General features: G+C 34.6%; 1 protein-coding gene across 1 annotated transcript; it reads right to left on the bottom strand.

Moving 5' to 3' along the window:
* Positions 1-4,332: 4,332 nt before the first annotated feature.
* LOC103716424 (coatomer subunit epsilon-1-like) lies at positions 4,333-14,796 on the bottom strand. Its single transcript, XM_039132827.3, has 7 exons — positions 14,505-14,796; positions 14,350-14,433; positions 10,221-10,372; positions 6,671-6,806; positions 6,410-6,565; positions 6,191-6,270; positions 4,333-4,637 (listed from the first exon to the last, which is right to left on the bottom strand). The coding sequence occupies exons 1-7, from the start codon at positions 14,670-14,672 to the stop codon at positions 4,544-4,546; spliced, it is 870 nt and encodes a 289-aa protein (XP_038988755.1). The 5' UTR covers positions 14,673-14,796; the 3' UTR covers positions 4,333-4,543.
* Positions 14,797-18,746: the final 3,950 nt, after the last annotated feature.

The following is an 18,746-nucleotide window of genomic DNA, read 5'->3' as shown; positions in this document are numbered from 1 at the left end:
TATATTGGCAACCAGATTTAGAAGAAAGGTTTTAGTAACAATTTTGGAAAGAAATGAATGGATTGATATAAGATATTCTTGAAAGAGAGATGATAGTTATAATTGGTGACCTAAATGGGCATGTAGGGAAATGCAATATGGGATATGAGAGAGTGCTTGGAAGATTTTTTGGATTAGAATATTCAGCAATTGCAAAAGAAGAGACGAGCATGTAGTAATCTTTAAGAGTGGATGAGTGGATCAAATTTGTTGCAAATATATTAACTGATCGAGAAAAAAGAAAAACATGTAATAATTGTAAGGTGATACCAGAAAAGAATTTAACTATACAACAGTAGTTATTACTTACTAGACTTAGATCTATACTAAAGTGCAAGAAGAAAAACATTAATAGATATTCAAAGCTAATATAGTGGAATTTAAAATAAAAAATATTATATCTTTTAGGGATAAATTACTAAAAAGAGATATTGAAACTTAAAGACTGAATCGGTAGGACCTAATGGTCAATTGTATTAAGTGGATGGATAAAAATATTGTAGAAGAACCAAAATGGTATAATTAAAGAACTTATTAGAAGAATAATGGGCTAAGCAATTAGAACAAAATGGATTCGCTTTAAATAATGGCAAAAAATAAATAATGGCAATGATAATTTATATGATAGATTAGGTTGAAAAGAAGGTAAGAAGGGAATTTGTTAAATAACTAAAGCTAAGGAGAGGAAATACAAAAGCATCGATCAAGTTAGATGCATTAAATGTGAGGATAATAAGATATTAGTGGAAGGTTAGGAAATTAAAAAAGATAGAGATATTATTTTATTTGTATAATTCATAAAAGCGAAGTAGAGATAGTGCTCGAAGCAATGCAAAATGTTAAGGTATTAAGTCTAGATGAAATACCTATTTAAATTTGGAAAATCATTGGAGATATGGGTTAGCTTTACTTACTAACTTAATGAAATCTTAAAAACCAAAAAATCAGGTAATTGGAAGAAAACTACTGAAGCACCTATCTATAAAAATAAATAAAAGTGGTGTACAAAATTATTCTAATTATGGGGGAATTAAATTTTTGCATCACTCTATGACATCATGGCCTCATGGGGAAGGATAATTGAACAAGAATTAAAAAATAATAATTGTTGAGGTCGGGGTTCCTCCGATCTCAGACCTTAGCCCTCATCGAACTGGAATAGAAAAAGAAGACTGCATTCCCATAGAAGGTATTGTCCACTTTGGGGAAGTGTGTATGTATCGCGCGATGCGTGTCGTGGGCAGCTTACTCCCCTCACAGTTTTGCCCTTTAAAAGGCGCCTCCTGAGGGAAGGGTAATCGAGCCCTTCATTTAAAGTATAGACGTTTTCGCTATTCAGTCGATGTGGGACTGAGGCCGAGACTCTTTATTCCTACAACATCAGCCCTCCCAGTAGAAAGGTCTGTGCCGAGGTCAAGGGCCCCTTTCTGGCGCGCCATTGTTCAGGTCGAGGTTTCCCCGACCTCAAACCTTAGCCCCCACCGAACTGGAACAGGAAAAGAAGACTGCATCTCCATAGAAGGTATTGTCCGCTTTGGAAAAGTGCGTACGTATCGCGTGACGCGTGTCGTGGGCAGCTTACTCCCCTCACGATTTTGCCCTTTAAAAGGCGCCTCCTGAGGGAAGGGTAATCGAGCCCTCCATTTAAGACACAGATCTTTTCGCTATTCAGTCGATGTGGGACTAAGTCCGAGACCCTTTATTCCCACAACAATAACTATTTTAGATAATCAACTTGGATTTGTACTTGAAAGTTTAACAATAGAGGTTATCCTTTTACTTAGATAATTGATGTAAAAATAGTAAAAAAAAAGAAGTCTATACATGTTCCTCATTGACTTCAAAAAAAAAAAAAAATTGATAAGGTACCAAGAAAAGTAATTTAGCAGACTTTAAATAGGAGAGTGTATGGAAACAATATATTAAAATAGCTAAGGACATGTACATTAGGGTATTAAAAATATTAGAAGTAGTATAAGAAGGGGAAGATCTAACATGACATGGATGAAGACTCAGAAAGGACATAAAGAAATTGGCAAATCAGGATCCATAAAGATGACCTAAATAGTTATAGGTTCGGGATCAAGCTATACCTAGTATAACTCTTGTAGAGCTATGACTTTTCCAAATTGGATTATGAAGGTCCCGAATCAACAATCCAAGCTATTGGATATGATTTAATAACTCTAATCCACTTATACGTGAAAAGTTATATGATTTGGAGACTACTAGCTGATGCATTAAGTGGCCCAAAAATTAGATAGTTTAAATAATATAAAATAATATATATTTTTGACCACTTGATGCCGTAGGCTAGGAGTCTCTAGATCATATAATTTTTGATATGTAAGCATTTTAAAAATAGTAGATCATGTTCAACAACTTAGATTTGATGTGACAATCTCATCGACCGATCTAAAAATACGAAAAAGTGCAACTCTGTAAGAGTTGCATTTTGTGTAACTCTTATAGAGTAACAACTTACAGCTTTCTAAATTGGAAGATGGAAGTTCCATATCGATAATCCAACCTGTTAGATAGAATCTACTAACTATAATATGTTTATACACCTAAAAATCATGACTTGAAGATATCTAGTTTATTCATCAAGTGGCTAAATATTTTTTGATTGACCACTTGAAGCAAAGCCAAGAGCCACTAAATCACATGATCTTTTGTATATAAGTAGATAGTGAATCACTTCCAACAACCCCGGACTACTAATTTGAGACTCATTGTCCAATCTAAAAATAAGGTGCAACCCTATATGAGTTGCACCAAATCAATAGGAAGAAGGGAGGCGGGTGGGGTTGGAAAGAGGCTGCAGGGGGAAGAGTTTTAAAAGTAATTGACTCTTCAAAGAAGGTTGGTTAGCTCGGTTCGGTTCGGATCAAGGAATGAATGATTCTCAAAAGCCATAGGAAAAAGCTAGGATCGGGCAAAGAATGATTTGATGAACCAGTAGCGAATCTAAGGGCTCTTGGTCTATAAATATTCAGAAGAGGATAAGGTAGTCCCAACTCCCAATTATGAAGCTGAGCTGGAATTGTTGAGAAATTTAGAACAAAGCAAGTTAGCTAGATAGCGCGAAGAGCCAACGTTAGGCAAAAAAGCAAGCCTGCAGCCAATTCGAGAAAGGCTAGAGCAGAAGAGAAGATTTTTTACCTGTTGACCCTCTGATGCAGCTAACTATGACTCTATCCACACATGATACTTGAACCTGACCCTTATAAGTCAAGTTCAAGTTACACCTTAATTATAATAATAACATAATATACTATTAACTATATAATGTATTATTTTTTATATATGAATAATATTAAGATATATTATATATTATTTTGTAAATATAAATATTATTCAATATTATATTAAACACTAATTATTATATTATTTCAATCATATTGTTATATTTGAATATTATGATGAATTATTAGTTTCTGTTTTTACAGAATCTTTATTCAAATGAAAATAGCTTTCTAGCATGTCTTAAATAAAGTTTTTGCCCGAAAGCTTCGAACCGAAGCTTTTTCAGCAATAAACAACTTTGCCCCCAGCTTTTTCATCAGCTTTCCTGTACTGGATCACCAGAAGGATCATAGGGAATCTATGTTGAGTGCCCAAGGTTTCAAATGCCGATGACACCCAATTAGCATAAGCCCCAATAATCACCATAGTTGCTAAAAGAGTGGTAATATCCCCAGAGCTGATTTTGTTATTTCCAGAGCAATAAATATTAACTACCAAGGACATTCAAAGTGCTGCGTTGCTCTGTGTGTGTGTGTGTGTGTGTTGGGCGCCGTGTTCTGAAAACAAATAAATTAACTCTCGTAATATCTGACACTTCACAAACAATACGCAGTTCTAATGCCATGAGCTGAGATGGATAAAGATGGAATGAGGCAAAGTATTGTGCATAGAACCAACTGAAATTTAAGATGCCTTCACCAGATTCTTTCTCTAAATACGTTCGAGTATAAAATAACCTACCACTTCACAAACAATGGAGACCAAACCAACAACCAAACAGGACTTAAAGATGAAATTGCAGACCTTGCGCCTTAAACAACCAGCTGCTGTTAGCCTGTTTATAACTATGGTCATTATTGTTATATGGAGACACAACGAAGCTATTCCTCCCCATAAAAGTTCACATGGCAAGTGGTGTGCTTATCCATCTGGAGAGTTAACAACTGCGGCCAGCCTGCTGCCACAATGGAGAAAGAAATGCTGTTTATCCATTACCAGTGCAACTATTAGAGCATTATGATATCCGTATCATTGAACAAGAAGTTCTGATAACTAACAGGCTTTGGTTAGAGTATATTTCACCCAAATGGAGGAGCCAAAAGCGATGTTTTCAACAAATTCGTTGAGAAAATCATATTCCCCACACAAGACACTAACAAAAAAGTAACCCCTGAATCGTACACTGATATAGAATGATCAAAAAGAACAGAGATGAAATTATGTTCCACCAGCTAGAAACTGCAATATCAAGCGCTCATGCAATTGATTGAACAGCTCTCTCAAAGCTATCTTCAGCAGAAGAGGCACGCTGAACAAGCACATGATCAGGATGTGACAGCTTCAACTGGCTGCAGAAGCAAAAATAGCAACTAAATTCAGCAGCACTCAACTTCGGGTACATTAAGGTGGAGAATTTGCTTAAAATAAAAATATATAGTAAGAATGAGGATGTTACAGGCAATTATTCTTGGAGATCAGGCAAAGCAGTTAGGCCTCGCACTGGATGCCTAAAGGCGAAGCAGGCATTTAAAGCTACATGCAAACCATGGCAAATGCCCAAATGCCTATAGTGCATCTAGCATCATAGACAAGGCCAAAGAGAGCAACATCCGAAGCTCAGTTGAATGAGAGCTTTTCATATGTTCTGGTTTCATTGCAATATGATTTTCATTATTAATATTAGCATAAATATGAAAAATTTATCATTCTAAGCACTTACAGTACAATTACAACGGATTGGCAATTTGGTGTTGATTTGTATATAAATGGAAGTAACAGTAAGAAATTTAATCATGATGCTTTCTTGCAGCTCTTTTCCTGAACTATTCCTGTTTCCTAGAGCTTTATTTAATATCACAAAAAGAAGACCGGAGATTAGAGGTTAAAGATCAACAAAGTTACAAATTAGATGTAACATTATGGCTCTATTAAACAGGGAAAACATCTCATGTTCAAATCCAATTTATACAAAATTTGATCCACTGAAGGAGGCTATGGAAGAGATTCCTTGACATGACATAATATATCCTCTTGTTAGATACAATTCTTGGAAGATGTTTGGCAATTGCCCAGTTACAAGTACCTGGGTTCCACTAAATTCCAATGGTCTGCATATGCATGGGTAAAGTTCAAAGAAAAGGTTATGAAGTTCCGATCCTAAAGTAGACATCCACCAATGACAAGCAAGTCATGTTCAAACTTTAAAGATGGGAAGGAGAAAACTGAAAATATTTCCCATTCCAGATACCATACAACCAGTTTTTCATGGACATGATAACAAGAGTCAAATAAGAGTGCCTCAGAACGTGAAGGAAGAAGGTATAGTGACTCATGCATACAAGTAAAATCTCATCAATAAATACAAACATATGTATCAACATCTTATCAATTCATACAAAAATCATGCATGGCAAAGGCGCAAACTTTTTAGAATTTAACGAAAAGAAATTTCTTTTTGCTTGCTTTTGTTCTCATATCCATCATTTCTATGCTTTTTAGCATGTTTTAAGAGCTTGCCTTCTCCTTTACATTTCTATTTATTAAAAAATAAAATAAGCTTTGTGTATTCATTAGAGTCAGCAAACAAGGAGTGCCACAAATAAAAATAAAGGGTAAAAGCTCAAGAAGTTCTTAGATGAACATTTTTTCTGAAACCTGCAAGACTGGTTTGACTTCCCAAGTTTCATATCCAACTTAACACCTCAAGATTTCCAGTACAAGAGCAACATATGGTTGATTTCATGCTACTGAATGAAATTACGGTTCAGTAAAATCAAAGTAGGGATTCTTCCCAGCACATGACAATTTTGTACAATTATGTGTTTAGAAAAAGCAAACCGGAAATGCATGCCATTTTTAGATTTTTATATTCAATTTTTCATACAGCATTACACTCACGTACTTGAGGTATCGAGCTGCAGATTTGCCCAGGTGAAGACTGCATACAACTAGGTTGGCCAGTGTTTCTGCATCTTTGGCATCCTGCACAAACCATAGAACAGAATTTTTTGTTTCTAAGTCATAGTGCAGCATTGTCCTTTACAAGTCTCCGAAATAAAGACAATACATAAACAAAAGCAAGGATTGTATAAAAGCATAATATAGGATGTTAGAAGCTTACCTTGTTGAGTGATTCAAGCAATAGGGATTCAGCTTCGTCAAAGTGCCCCATGTGCATACAACAGACAGCCTTACCATTCAGAATCAAAGGAGTCATCTGGTTCTTCTCAGAGAAATCTTGGAAGATAAGATATGCCTCCTGCATCTTTGAACCACCCTGACATATCAAAGCAATAATATTAGGATCCATATTAAATAGCTAGGAATATCTCAACACAAACAGATATTCAAAAATAAATAAATAAAAATAAAGAAGGCTTACCACTGCCAGGTTTACCCATGCATTTGCAAGTTGTGTCAGTGTATGGTCTTCATCAATTTGTAGCATGATCTTCAGTTGTTTCTCTGCATAGTCTGACCTGTGCATCTTAAGGTATATTTGAACATTCAATGCATGCCTGGAACAAGAAGTTTGGTCAAATCATTATAGATTTAAGAGCTGTTTAGTGGCAGTCATTAGAATGCGTGGCATCGAAAAAATCAATAGTTGCCAGAGCCAATAATATCTTTTTTATGCTCTAGCACCTGTCAATATACTCATGGCATTTACATGCATTAGCATGCCTATTCGATATACATCATATTATTTCAAGTGCATCTATTGTTTGAAACATTTCTCACATCATGATCTGTACTTTTGTTTCTTCCACAAAAGCCAAGAGCATAACAGCATAGAAGTATTAGAAGTTAGAAAAGAAAACCACTTTGGAATATAAGTGTGAAGTTGCATACAGGACTAAAAGAAATAAATGAATGCACTAGGAAATAAGTGAAATTGTAGCATGAGCTGCCTCTCTATAAAATATGCAGAACTACTACTCTGTTTCCATTGATTTGAATGAGCTTGACAAAAATATAGAAACTAGAATCCAACAAACTGCTAATTCTTGGCAACATAAAAAATTAAGCAGCCCAAAAAAAAAGTTTGCAATCCATAAATTTGGGTATTGAAAGGAGGGGGAGGGGGTCTTAGCTAAACTGGTTTAACATGCTCAGGTGAATTCAGTCACAGAAATGGCGCTACTAATTGCAGAAAACATAGTTCTCCAAGGTTTCTAAGCAATGCTTCAAGGCAAATAATAAGTCAATGACTGGAGTTGCATGCAGGAAGCACTTGGATCTATCAAGTTTAGCTTAAAGGGCAAAGGCACATATTAGGTGATATATCATGCCTGGAACACAATGGCTTTGTTGGTTCTATCCTATCCATTATTCTTTTGTTTCATTCATTCATTAATTAACAAAAAGAATCAAATAATAAGGAAATCAATTAGATCAACCCACTGTTATCACTGTCAAAGAAACACATGAAGGATCAACTGTTACACAAGCACTGAGAATCAAATATTAGGTAAAAAAATTGGGACGTGAATTTCTTCATTTTATGACTACATATTCAATTATAACTTATCAAAGTTCAATATCTATGGTAATATCCAACATGGACCAGTATTGATCAATATGGACTCGTATATACCCTAAACAAGCCCTAGAACATCTAGCATAGTAGAGTACAGAATCCAGTCTGTTACCAACAGACAATAATCTTATTCCTTAGAATACATCATTCCATTCACATTATTGTTTGACCTAAGAACAAATCCCATGTTATTGCCTCCCACCAGTTGGTGAGCAAAGTAGGCAATCTAACAGTGTGAAGTTCCGGAACCTACATGTGATTGAAAATGAGTATATCTTTGGCAAGACCCAAGAAATGTATTGATTTGTCTTGACATGACTATTAGCTAAAACCCTGAAGTTGTGCCACCCAAGCCTAGGCCAGGAAATGGGCTCGGGCCGGGCTTCAGGCTAGGCCCGAAAGAGTTTAAACCAGGTTTGGGCTTCAATATAGAGCCTATTTGTTTTTTAGGCTAGGCTCGGGTTTGTCAATGGCCCAGCCCGAGCCCGAACAAGGCCCGAAATGGAGAACGAATTCAGGACCGAATCAATTTATTTTTGTATATTGTTATTTAAAAAGAATAATGAGAAAGTAAAGGACAAACTAAAATAGATTTAGCTAAGAATAATGTATCATGTATTATTTACTTATGTTATAGGAGAGAGCCCAATTTTTAACTAGCTCATTTACTTGTGAAGCAATATTATAAAATATTATATTTTAATTGAGTTTGGGCCGGACCTATTTTTGGCCCAAACGGGTAATTCAAGCCGGCCCAATCGGGTTCGGGCCGGGGCCAGGCTCGGGTCCGGCTCGGGCCTGAATTACCCAAAAATTTTCAAGCCTAAGCCCGGTCTGAAGCCTAAAAAAAAAATCGGGTCGGGTTCGGATAGGGGCATGGCTCGGCCCGGCCAGGCCTACTTTCAGCGCTACCCAAGCCCCACCAACAAAAGCAACAATAATTTAAGCTAACCACCATCATTTAAATGCATCGGCGGAAACATAATCTTAAAATATGTATATTTATTTAAATTAGTATCCTTGCTACATATCTTATACATAAAAGAGAATGTTAACTTGTTCTAGAATTACACAATGCATATTGATACTTAAAGTTATATTACATTAATGAAACAATTTGGTTATATTCATGTCTAGAAAAATTATTGAATCCACAATTATCCCTCTCTTTTCAATGGAAAATTAGTCCGATCACAAGATCTCAAATAGAGTTTTATCAGGTTTAGGATGGGCCTAAATCAGATTGCGCTTAGGCCAATCAAAGTTAGTTGTTGACCAAGATGGATTTGTATTTTTAGGCCCACAGTATATTCAGGGCGACATATGGAAAGTGATGACTTGCTCATTGTTTTTATGGTCTTATTATCGATTTAAAAAGAAAATAAAAAAGAAATGAGTAATCAGCTTCACCTGAACCCTACCTCGCAAGCCCTCCTCACAGTTCCCCTTCCCCTCCACTCTCCTCTCTTCCGTTCTCAATCTCCACTCAACTCCCTTCAACCTACCACCATCATGCTCAACCTTTCTGCTACATATGCTGGCCACAGGCATGGAGCACCATCTACCCTAACACATCTGCTACATGTCTAAATCCCCAACCCCAAGCTCTCAATTTGTCTCCCTGCTCCACCCTTAGTTTGTCTACTCACCTCGCCTATCTTCCCACTTCCACCACTACTTTATGCCCAATTTCCATATCCTGGATCCCAAGAAAATGTCATCCTTCTTTACTGTTGTGCACTGAATCTGACTGCATGCCTCTTGCACAGAATGTCCCCCTCTCCTCCCAACACACACCCAGAAAAAAAAAAAGAAGAAAGAGAGGTTGGGTCAAAATCTGGCCAAGACTGTCTTGGGCTTTGAGATTCAGGACAAAGCTTGGACAGTGCTCGAGCTACCTTTTCCTGACCAAACCCCTGCTTGTCATCAACCTTAACCTCAAGGTCGTACGATGCGTTCAAGATGTGTTAGTATGAAACCAAAAGACGTCCTTATGATCGTTATTTGTGAGGATCCAACAGTAATCCTAGTCTATTAAGGGCCTTTTTCAAGTGCTTTGTAAACCAATGGGGGTGTTGATTACTTAACATCCAAATAAAAGGTTGCACCAAATCAGATTGCGATGATAATAGTTATAAGTCCATCTTTCCTACATGAATAGTTTAATAAATAATATCTACTTTTCATGAATACAGTAATATTTAAAATTGTTAACAAAGAGATATCTAACTAGGATACTCAATAATTTTACCAGAATATAGCCAATAATTAATAATTCTCTTGCTGATAGGAATCATTGCAACTACATTGCCACATCCTAAATTTCAAAACTCCACTGCCATATATATCATATATAAGAAAATATCTTCTTGTAAAAGGGTTTGGGACTCACAATTCCATTGTTCCTCCAGAGTTGGTGTACTTAAGAGCCTCGATGTAGTTCTGTTCATGCATGTAAATGATCCCAGCAATCAGTCGAAGAGCATGGTTGTTTCCAATTGCTGCATCATTCAGCCACTCTTGGAGACTTGCAATTGCAGATTCCTTAAGAATAAAAGGCAACAAAAAAACCTTATGAGAATCAAAAATTGCCGAGAACAAGCACACAAGAAAGACCAAAAAGCAAAGGTGCGAACAAGCACACAAGCTATAATTCAAGTGTGTATAACTGTATATCATTATGCACATTAAATGCAATAAAGATACAAAGGTTAAAACCTTCAACAAAAATAAAGGAAAAAAAATGAAAAAAACAGCACAAAAATGTATGAATCACAAGACTGGACATTTACAAGCAGCAAAATTGTTTGCTTCCTGAGATCCCAAAAACATAAGAAATCAGCAAAAGCCTCCTACAAGCCTGTTGTCATGGTGTTTGCCATCAAATCTGCGCCCCCCCCCCCCCCCCCCCAAAAAAAAAAAAAAAAAAAAAAAATCCTAACGAAGTTAAATTGTTATTCCATTCTCTTAAAAAAGATTAAGAAGATTGATCCTCCTAGACACAGTGGATGTGTGTGTGTGAGAGAGAGAGCGAGAGAGAGAGAGAGAGAGAGAGATTGTGTTCATTAAAATAATTCTCACACTGACCCAATTTAGAGCACTCACCATTCCCCTCTCCAGATCTGAGTATTCCTATTTCCCTTAAGAAAGCCAATTTATCTCCCATCATATCAAATTACTTAAGTAACATTCAGAAGAGAAACTAAACATGCTTTAGATGTTCACCCACCTCGCATTTTTGCATTGTTTTTCAAAGGTAAACAGTTCATTAATAAAACAAATGAAAAGAAACCTACGATCTTGCTAGCAAAAATTGCCAAATAAATATCAATCAAAATTTAAATCTAGTACACAAGAAATCATGCAATCAGCATCATCCATGTCAAGCTAGATGAGCACATGAATGCAGACAAGCAAGGAAACTTTGATGAAAAGCCCTAAAATATAAACAAGATTTAGCACACATGGTAGAGTAAAACACAAGAAGAATGCCACCAATGTGGGCAAGAAACTAAACATGGGACATATGAAGATTGAAAAGTTTCCTAAAACTGAATTATTTATATGGACTACCAATCCTAGTTGATCAAGAAATCCACAGATAAACTAGAAGTAAATTCAGAACAATTAAAACCATCAACATAGGTTAGGACCTAGATAGTTGGGAGGCCTTGTCAACAAATCATTGAGCTGGTTTGCAAGCTTCTGCACAAGATGACAAGCAATTTCAGAATTCGTATTCTGAAAAATTGTTAGGTGGCATTGCAAGTCAAAAAAAGAACAATCACTATTATCTGCCTGCATAACATTCTTAAAATATCAAATTTTCAACCAAATAAAGTAGGGATGACAAATTACACCCTCTTATTGACAAACTGAGCAAATGGAAGAGATGCTAAAGTTGACTTACAGTATAGGCCTCCCAAGAGTTTCTAAGAAATCCTTATCCCATTATCTAGAAAATATCACAAGATGATAGTAAAATCAAAGGATTTTGAAATTCTTTAGTGATATTAGGTGGTGGATTTTGGTATCTGGTTGTTCATGCAGCTATAATTCAAATCATACTAGGGCAGCCTAGACCACCATACTTTGCAAAGCTGAAGAAAAAAATCTGCTAGATAAAGAAGGAGAAAAAACCCTTTTTGGATTTAGACCATTTTATTTTAGCTCTCAAGCCAAGAAAAATGATCAGAATTAAATGGATGATTAAATTGTTAAAGTCGAGAATAGACGAACAAATTTGGTGAAGATTGTTGTATTGTTGGTCAATGTGGTTTAGAAAGACAAGTTTTCATATGAGTTTCTCTATGAAGACCAGAATTTAAAGTTTTAACAAGAGTAAGAAATCAGTCTCTAAGTCTTTACAGGAGCCTAGTTCATTAATATGCCTTTTTTTTTTGGTTGGGGTGGGGGGGGGGGGGGGGGGGGGGGGGGGGGGGCATGAAATAAAAAACTAAGATCTATACATTTTAGCTAGAACCAATCAGAAACCATGGTCAATTTTGTAACTTACAGCCAAAACTAATTTAAGGGGTGGTCAAATATATATTAATCATGAGGGCACTGTTTATGATTCCTTCATTTCATTGAATACCATGAAGCATTTTTCTCAAGATTGCACTCAAATTTGGGAGTTTTATGAATATTTAAAAATATTGTCACTTTAGGTGAAAAAAATAAAACTTAGAGAAAAGTATGTCTTTTGGCACAAGTCTGGATACCCTAGATCTCAAATATCATAGGCATGTGATTCCTTATGTGCGAAATTTTCATCAAATGTTAAGAAGATATGCTACATATTAATTGATGTGGAACATGATTTTTTTTTTAGTTTTTTATTGAACGAACCCCTATTTGCATGAAACTACCAAACAATAAAACAAAATATACTCAGCAACAGAATATGTTCTAAAACAATATTCAATGGATTTTCTTGATCTGTTTTATAGTTTTCAGTTTATAAAATTAATTTGGAACTTTTTATATTTTTTAGCCAAAAACTGTCGCAATTAAAGCCAAAACTATAAATTAGACCCAAAAATCAAATCTTCTAAGGCCCATCCAAAACCAAAACCAAAAAAATCAAGTTATTAATCTTTGGCAACGTTTTACCAAAAAATATAACAATTGCCAGCACCACTTATTTTTTTCTTCTTATCTTTATTCAAAAGACAATATCAATCTATAACTAGTTCCTATGCTATATATGTTACATTTTTTCCATCTTATAAGTAAAAAGACCAACATTAATTAAGGAAACTGAGATTTTTAAAGATAAGGCATAAAAAGGGATATTCCACCTTTTTCCTGGCTAGAAAGAAATAAGATTTGATTGACGCATATTAACAAAAAGGGGAGTGGGAAAAGAAGTGACCACGTTTTTTAATAAGAATAAGGAATTTCTGCTATCATGTCCTAGTCTTCTGATTGTGTGTAGAGATAGAGAGAGAGTAGATTGATATTTCACCCTACCAAAAAACGTTAGATATTCATTTTCCAATAATATTAGAATTTGTTGAGATGATTTGCAGCTTCATTTTTGAACAAATATGCTATAAAGGCAATTCAATAATTTTAAGAAGCAAGCCCAAAATTTTTTTTTTTTTTTTTTGGTTTCAAGAATTGATGAAACCCCCCTGCTTAAGATTACTGTGACAGCATGCTCTTCAACAAGGACAAAGAAAGGAAAAGTAGAAACCTGGTGCTATTACATAAGAGGTAAGAAAATATATGTAAACTTAATGTTAGCTAAAGATAATCAAAAATCTGCCAAAGTTGGGCATTCTCTTCCTTGAGAGAGAAAGGGAAGTGACTTGAAACGTGTGGCAGGTGAATCCAAACCATTCTTTCCAGAATCAAGAGTGGGTATAGGAGTGATTCAGATGTAGGACTGGGGAAGCAGAGGACAACTCAGGAAATTTAGATTAGTGAAGAACTTGAAAAGCAGGTGCAAGAGCCAGGATCCAAAGAGCTTGAATAGTGAGTGTAGCACCATGGCAAAAGATTTCTGCCACTAAACTTGAAATAGGAGCAAGATACAGCTGAGAGATAATGCCTGAATAGATGAAGCCACAGATAATTTTGATAAGTGGGAAGCATCTAGGGAACTCTTGGGAGCCACTAGGTAATTTCTTAGTAGTGATTCTTTAATATTTTGCAATATTAATAAGTTTTCGTTAATCTCCCCAAGTCTTTATTTGTTCTCTTCAATTCTTTAATTCGCAACACATCTCACAAAGTGAGAAACAACCATTCTAATTGAAAGAACGAAATGCTGCAGTGAAACCTTCAACTGAAACATTCCCAAAAACTTTCCATCGTAATAATAATTCGACAGTGCCCCAGAAAAATATCTTGAACGAAAATTTCACATCAGATCACAAGAAAATACTAGAGATGAAGAAATCCATGAGAGATCAAAATAGTCATGGATTCAGACCTCCAGATCCGAACAAATTAAACCACGAGATCTGAAAAAAAAGTCCAACCAAATCGAGATCGGCTGCCAGGAAACCAACCTTGTCTCCGGCGAGGTAGAGGGCGAGAAGCTTGACGGCTTGGAGGGCAGTGGGGGCGGAGGAGTCGATCTCGTTGATGACGAGCTGCAGATGAAGGAGATCAGAGAGGGAAAGAGGAAGTGAGATCGAAGATCGGGAGGAGAGGGAGAGGGGACCTGGTAGGAGCCAAGGGCGATATAGGAGCGGTAGACGATGGAGTCGCGCTCGACGGCGTCGTCGGGGGAGAGGCCCGGGATGTCGCTCTTGTTGATGGCGTCCTGGTACGCCCCCAAGTAGAAGCTGTTCCGGAGATTGAAGAGGTGGTCGGGACCCGACGACGCCATTGCCGGCAATTCGAACCAACCAACGAACGAACAAACCACGGAGAGCGAGCGAGAGAGGGAGAGGAGGAAGAAGAAGAGGAGGGGGTCGAGAGATCTGGTTTTGGCGATCGCTTTCTGGGAACAAAACCCAAATTGGCGTTTTACCTGGCTTAGCCGACCGGATGTGCGTCTGATGAGAAAAAATAATATTAAAAAATTAGATATTTCTTATTTGTTTGTAATTCTTTTTAATTATTTCATATTTATATACTCCAGCAAATATAATAACTAAATATTTCCTTATCTGCATATAGTTGGTATTTCTAATTTTTTTCTAATTTATTTACTTTCACAAATTTGTTACTGTGGTATTTCCTCTTTGTTTACAACGTGAATTCTTTTTTTCTTGTTTCTTTATTATCATAAATGATGGTGAGAGAATAATATAGAGAGGATTTTTTTAGTATCATCTCGTTAAAAATGGCATGCTTGATTTTTTTTTCTTTATTTATTTGATTTTTTATTTCTATTATTTATTTTTATATTATATTTTCTTGGGTATGTCTTGTAACATTTTTTTTTTTTACTTTGCCTTATTCTTATGGAATCCAGGATTTATTTATTTATTTATTGCTATGGTTATAATTACATAAACTTTTCTTATTAGTCTAAAGTAAGAATTTTATGTTTTTCTTTATATATATATAATCATGATTCTCTAAATAATTTAGAAGAGTGGAAAGATATATTTTGCAAATAAAAAATGATAAACAAAATTTGCATGGAATATTCCTAGTATTGAAAATTCATATTTTTAGTATAGTAGAGATTGTTTAATGATAACTAGTATGCCTAAAAGATTTTACTAATAACTATTATTGTCCTGGTTACTTTGTTTAATAAGTTTGCCACATATATTCAAATTTTTATTTGGATGGGTGTATGATGCATTTCTTCTAGATTATTTTGATAAAATTTACACTAAGAAAATATCTAAACCTCAAAAAAAAAAAATCCATTGAAGTAAATATTGAAAGTAAACATGAAGTTGAGATAACAATGGTATGTTGTATTTTAGTTTGACTTTAATTCATATTTTAATTTGTTTATCTTATTTTATGTTAGATATTGTTGATAAATATGACTACTTACCATCATCTATATTTTGTTTTAAAGGACATATTATAAATCTACAATTAGGTTTAAAATACATTATTCTCCTAATGGTCTTTTACAAGCAGGTAAAGCTCTTTTTTGTAATTTGAAACAAAAATTCATGCTTGAACCATTCTAACAAATGGATCTATACTACTTGATTTTTGTAAATGAAAACTGTAAGTAATGCCTCGATGAAAAATAAGTCCAATATATAGATGATTTATTAGACAATGCTTTGGTATGTTTGTATGGAAAGGGGTTAATTAAAATATTTCAGAACTTTGGATTTTTAAATTCATATTAACCTTCTAGATCCTCACAAAAAAGTTAAAAGGTTCCTGCATTATGGTAGAAAAAAATAAAAACTTTCATGTTGTTATTTTTGGTGATTATGTAAATTATGAAACCAATATGACTAGAGATATAAACATAAGTGAGAAAGTAAATAAGTAAACAAAAAAGAGTAAGCAGTGGAGAAAGTAAACAAAAAGGTAGCAAGATAGTAAGGTTAGTAGATAAATTTAGAAATAAATAAAGAGAGTAATAATTTAATAAGGTTACTGAGTTAATAAACAAGGAAATTAGAAAAATATTAATAAAAAAGTAAATAAATAAACAATCAAATAAGTAGAAAGAATTGAGTAAGAAAGAAGAGTGAAAGAGAGAGAAAAAATATAAGGAATCTAGAAGATCTTGTAAATTGCTAGCACTAGAGAAGATTTTCCTTAGATTTGAAAAAAAACCAAAGCCCTAATAGTAAAGAGCCTCCCTCGTAGCTCTAATAAGGTAGATATTATTTTATTCATTTAATAGTGATTGTATAGAGTATTTGGATTTATAAGAGATGGGTGAGAGGATGGGTATCCAAAGGCTTTAGGGTTTGGAGACTTAGTTAAAGTTCTAATGTTACTAAAAACAAGGGTTAGGAAAGAGAAGAGAGCTAGAATTATTTTAAAAATTGGGATTTCAGCACATGAACCGTGTTTCTACAAATTATTTCAAATTTTATAAGTTCACAAATTCTTCCTTAACTTTAGAGTACCACCAACTATTATTTGTTGTCTTTTCTTTTTGCACGTTGAAATAATTTCAAATATTGAAACTCGTGGCTATGCTTAACACTGATTCTTCTTTTTTCTAAATAAATGAAGAAAAAAGAGTAAAAATATATTTTTGTTATCTTTTACTTAAAAACTTTATTTTTAAATAATTCTTTCACGAGAATATTGGCTTAAAAATCATCAAGGTACCAAAACCAAGATGGAAAGAAACCATCTTGAACAAGGAACATAAAACCTCATATAAAATAGATAGATATGAAAGTAATTGGCATGCAGTGGTGTTAAAATATATTCATCTAAAATATTCTTAAGGGAGCACTACTAGAGAAGTCAAGAAATAGAATTTTTAAAAATTTTATACTTAATCAGGTTAAAGGTGGAACTTGGTCGTAAGTCAAGCAATTGCACAAATTGATAATTCAAAAAATAAAAAATAGAAGTTCGAGTGCTATAGATTAGAGAGGGGCTCTTCCACATGCAAAATGTGGAAATAATTCTGCATCTTTAGAGACTTTAGTGGGAAGATTTATTTTGAAAAATATAATTTTTTTAATTAAAAAAGATAACAAAGCTTTAAGTTGGAGAAAGATGGTTCCATAACAAACTAGAGGATCGAAAAGTGCAAGAGGCAGTCTAGATGACTAGATGTTAGGATTTTCTATTATAATATATAAGCTAGCTCTGAAATATGACTCGCTTTCCATGTATGCATTGGAAAGTTGTTTTGGGTTAGAGTTTCAAACTCATAATGGAACATGAAAGATTACATGATAGCAAGTGAATCCAAAAGCTACAATTCTAACTTCCTTTAAAGATGGTATAAGACCATAAAATTATATAACCAATGAACAATTGGACTTAATTCTAATATCCAGGCAAGAAAAGTAATTTATACAAAGTATGCAACTATAAAAGAGTAAGATAAGCTATAAGTGGACTTCACATGTGATACACTCGATAGGATTGATTTTTCTTTTATTTTTTTCCAGGAGAGTCGGATTGAACATTTTAACTGGACCTAATTTCAATATTACCACTATATTATATTTGGTGTTTTAAATCTAATCGGAACTCATTAATGGATAGTTCAAAACCATAGATATATGGAGATTTAGGATAATCTAATTTCAATATGTTAGTGGCTTATGGGTAAAAATTTAAGCAGAGAGTGGTCATGCTAGCACTTTTAAAATTACAATATTGTTTACTAAAAAAAATAAATTGAAAATGGTGCAAGTCTAATTAGATCACATAACAATCATTGGATTATGATATATAGATCTTAGGTTCATGATAGTCACAAAGATAGAAGAGATTATTAAGTCGAGTATTTTTTATTTTTAGATAGTCTCATGAAACTGATCTAGAAATGTATTCCTTCCTGATAGTTTAGGTGAGCTTTAGATGCCAAGATTAATTAAATAAAAATTAAATATCACGATTTCTTTAGCATAAATATCTATGCTTCTATATATGGTGTGTGGGTATATATATACACACACTTAACTACATTTTGGAGGAACAAAATGTTGAAAATCCGGCAAAACAACAAAAGAGGTAAGGTCTTGCTCAGGTCTCTGGTACTAATCCAATAGATTTTACCAACTTGTGCAGTTGGCACTCTTTTATCTCTTCCCTATGAAATTTCATTCATCAAATAAAGAAATAACAATACTAAAAAACATAAAGGATATGAGCCAACCCCTTCATATGTTATCATATTTATTTGAAGTTTTGGAACAAAACCTTCAAGGCAGATGGAATTCGCAACCATCTCCTCCCGCGTGGATTGCACGTGCCGAACATGGTCCGCACGCTTGTTTGAGCCTGACTCCCAACGAGCCAGTCATCAAACCGAGTTCGACCCCGGTTCATT

Source organism: Phoenix dactylifera, chromosome 17, assembly GCF_051530095.1.
Source record: "Phoenix dactylifera cultivar Ajwa chromosome 17, Ajwa_hap1_PhDact_Kaust_v1.1, whole genome shotgun sequence".
NCBI lineage: Eukaryota > Viridiplantae > Streptophyta > Magnoliopsida > Arecales > Arecaceae > Phoenix > Phoenix dactylifera.
Note: the sequence above shows the minus strand (reverse complement) of the source record. Positions and strands in the feature narration are given on the sequence as shown.

Coding starts and splice junctions, on each gene's coding strand:
- LOC103716424 (XM_039132827.3), bottom strand. CDS start 14,672: ATGGCGTCGTCGGGTCCCGACCACCTCTTCAATCTCCGGAACAGCTTC. Junction 10,373..14,349: donor TCTACCTCGCCGGAGACAAG/GTTGGTTTCCTG, acceptor TTTATTCTTAAG/GAATCTGCAATTGCAAGTCT. Junction 6,271..6,409: donor TGCTTGAATCACTCAACAAG/GTAAGCTTCTAA, acceptor TGGTTTGTGCAG/GATGCCAAAGATGCAGAAAC.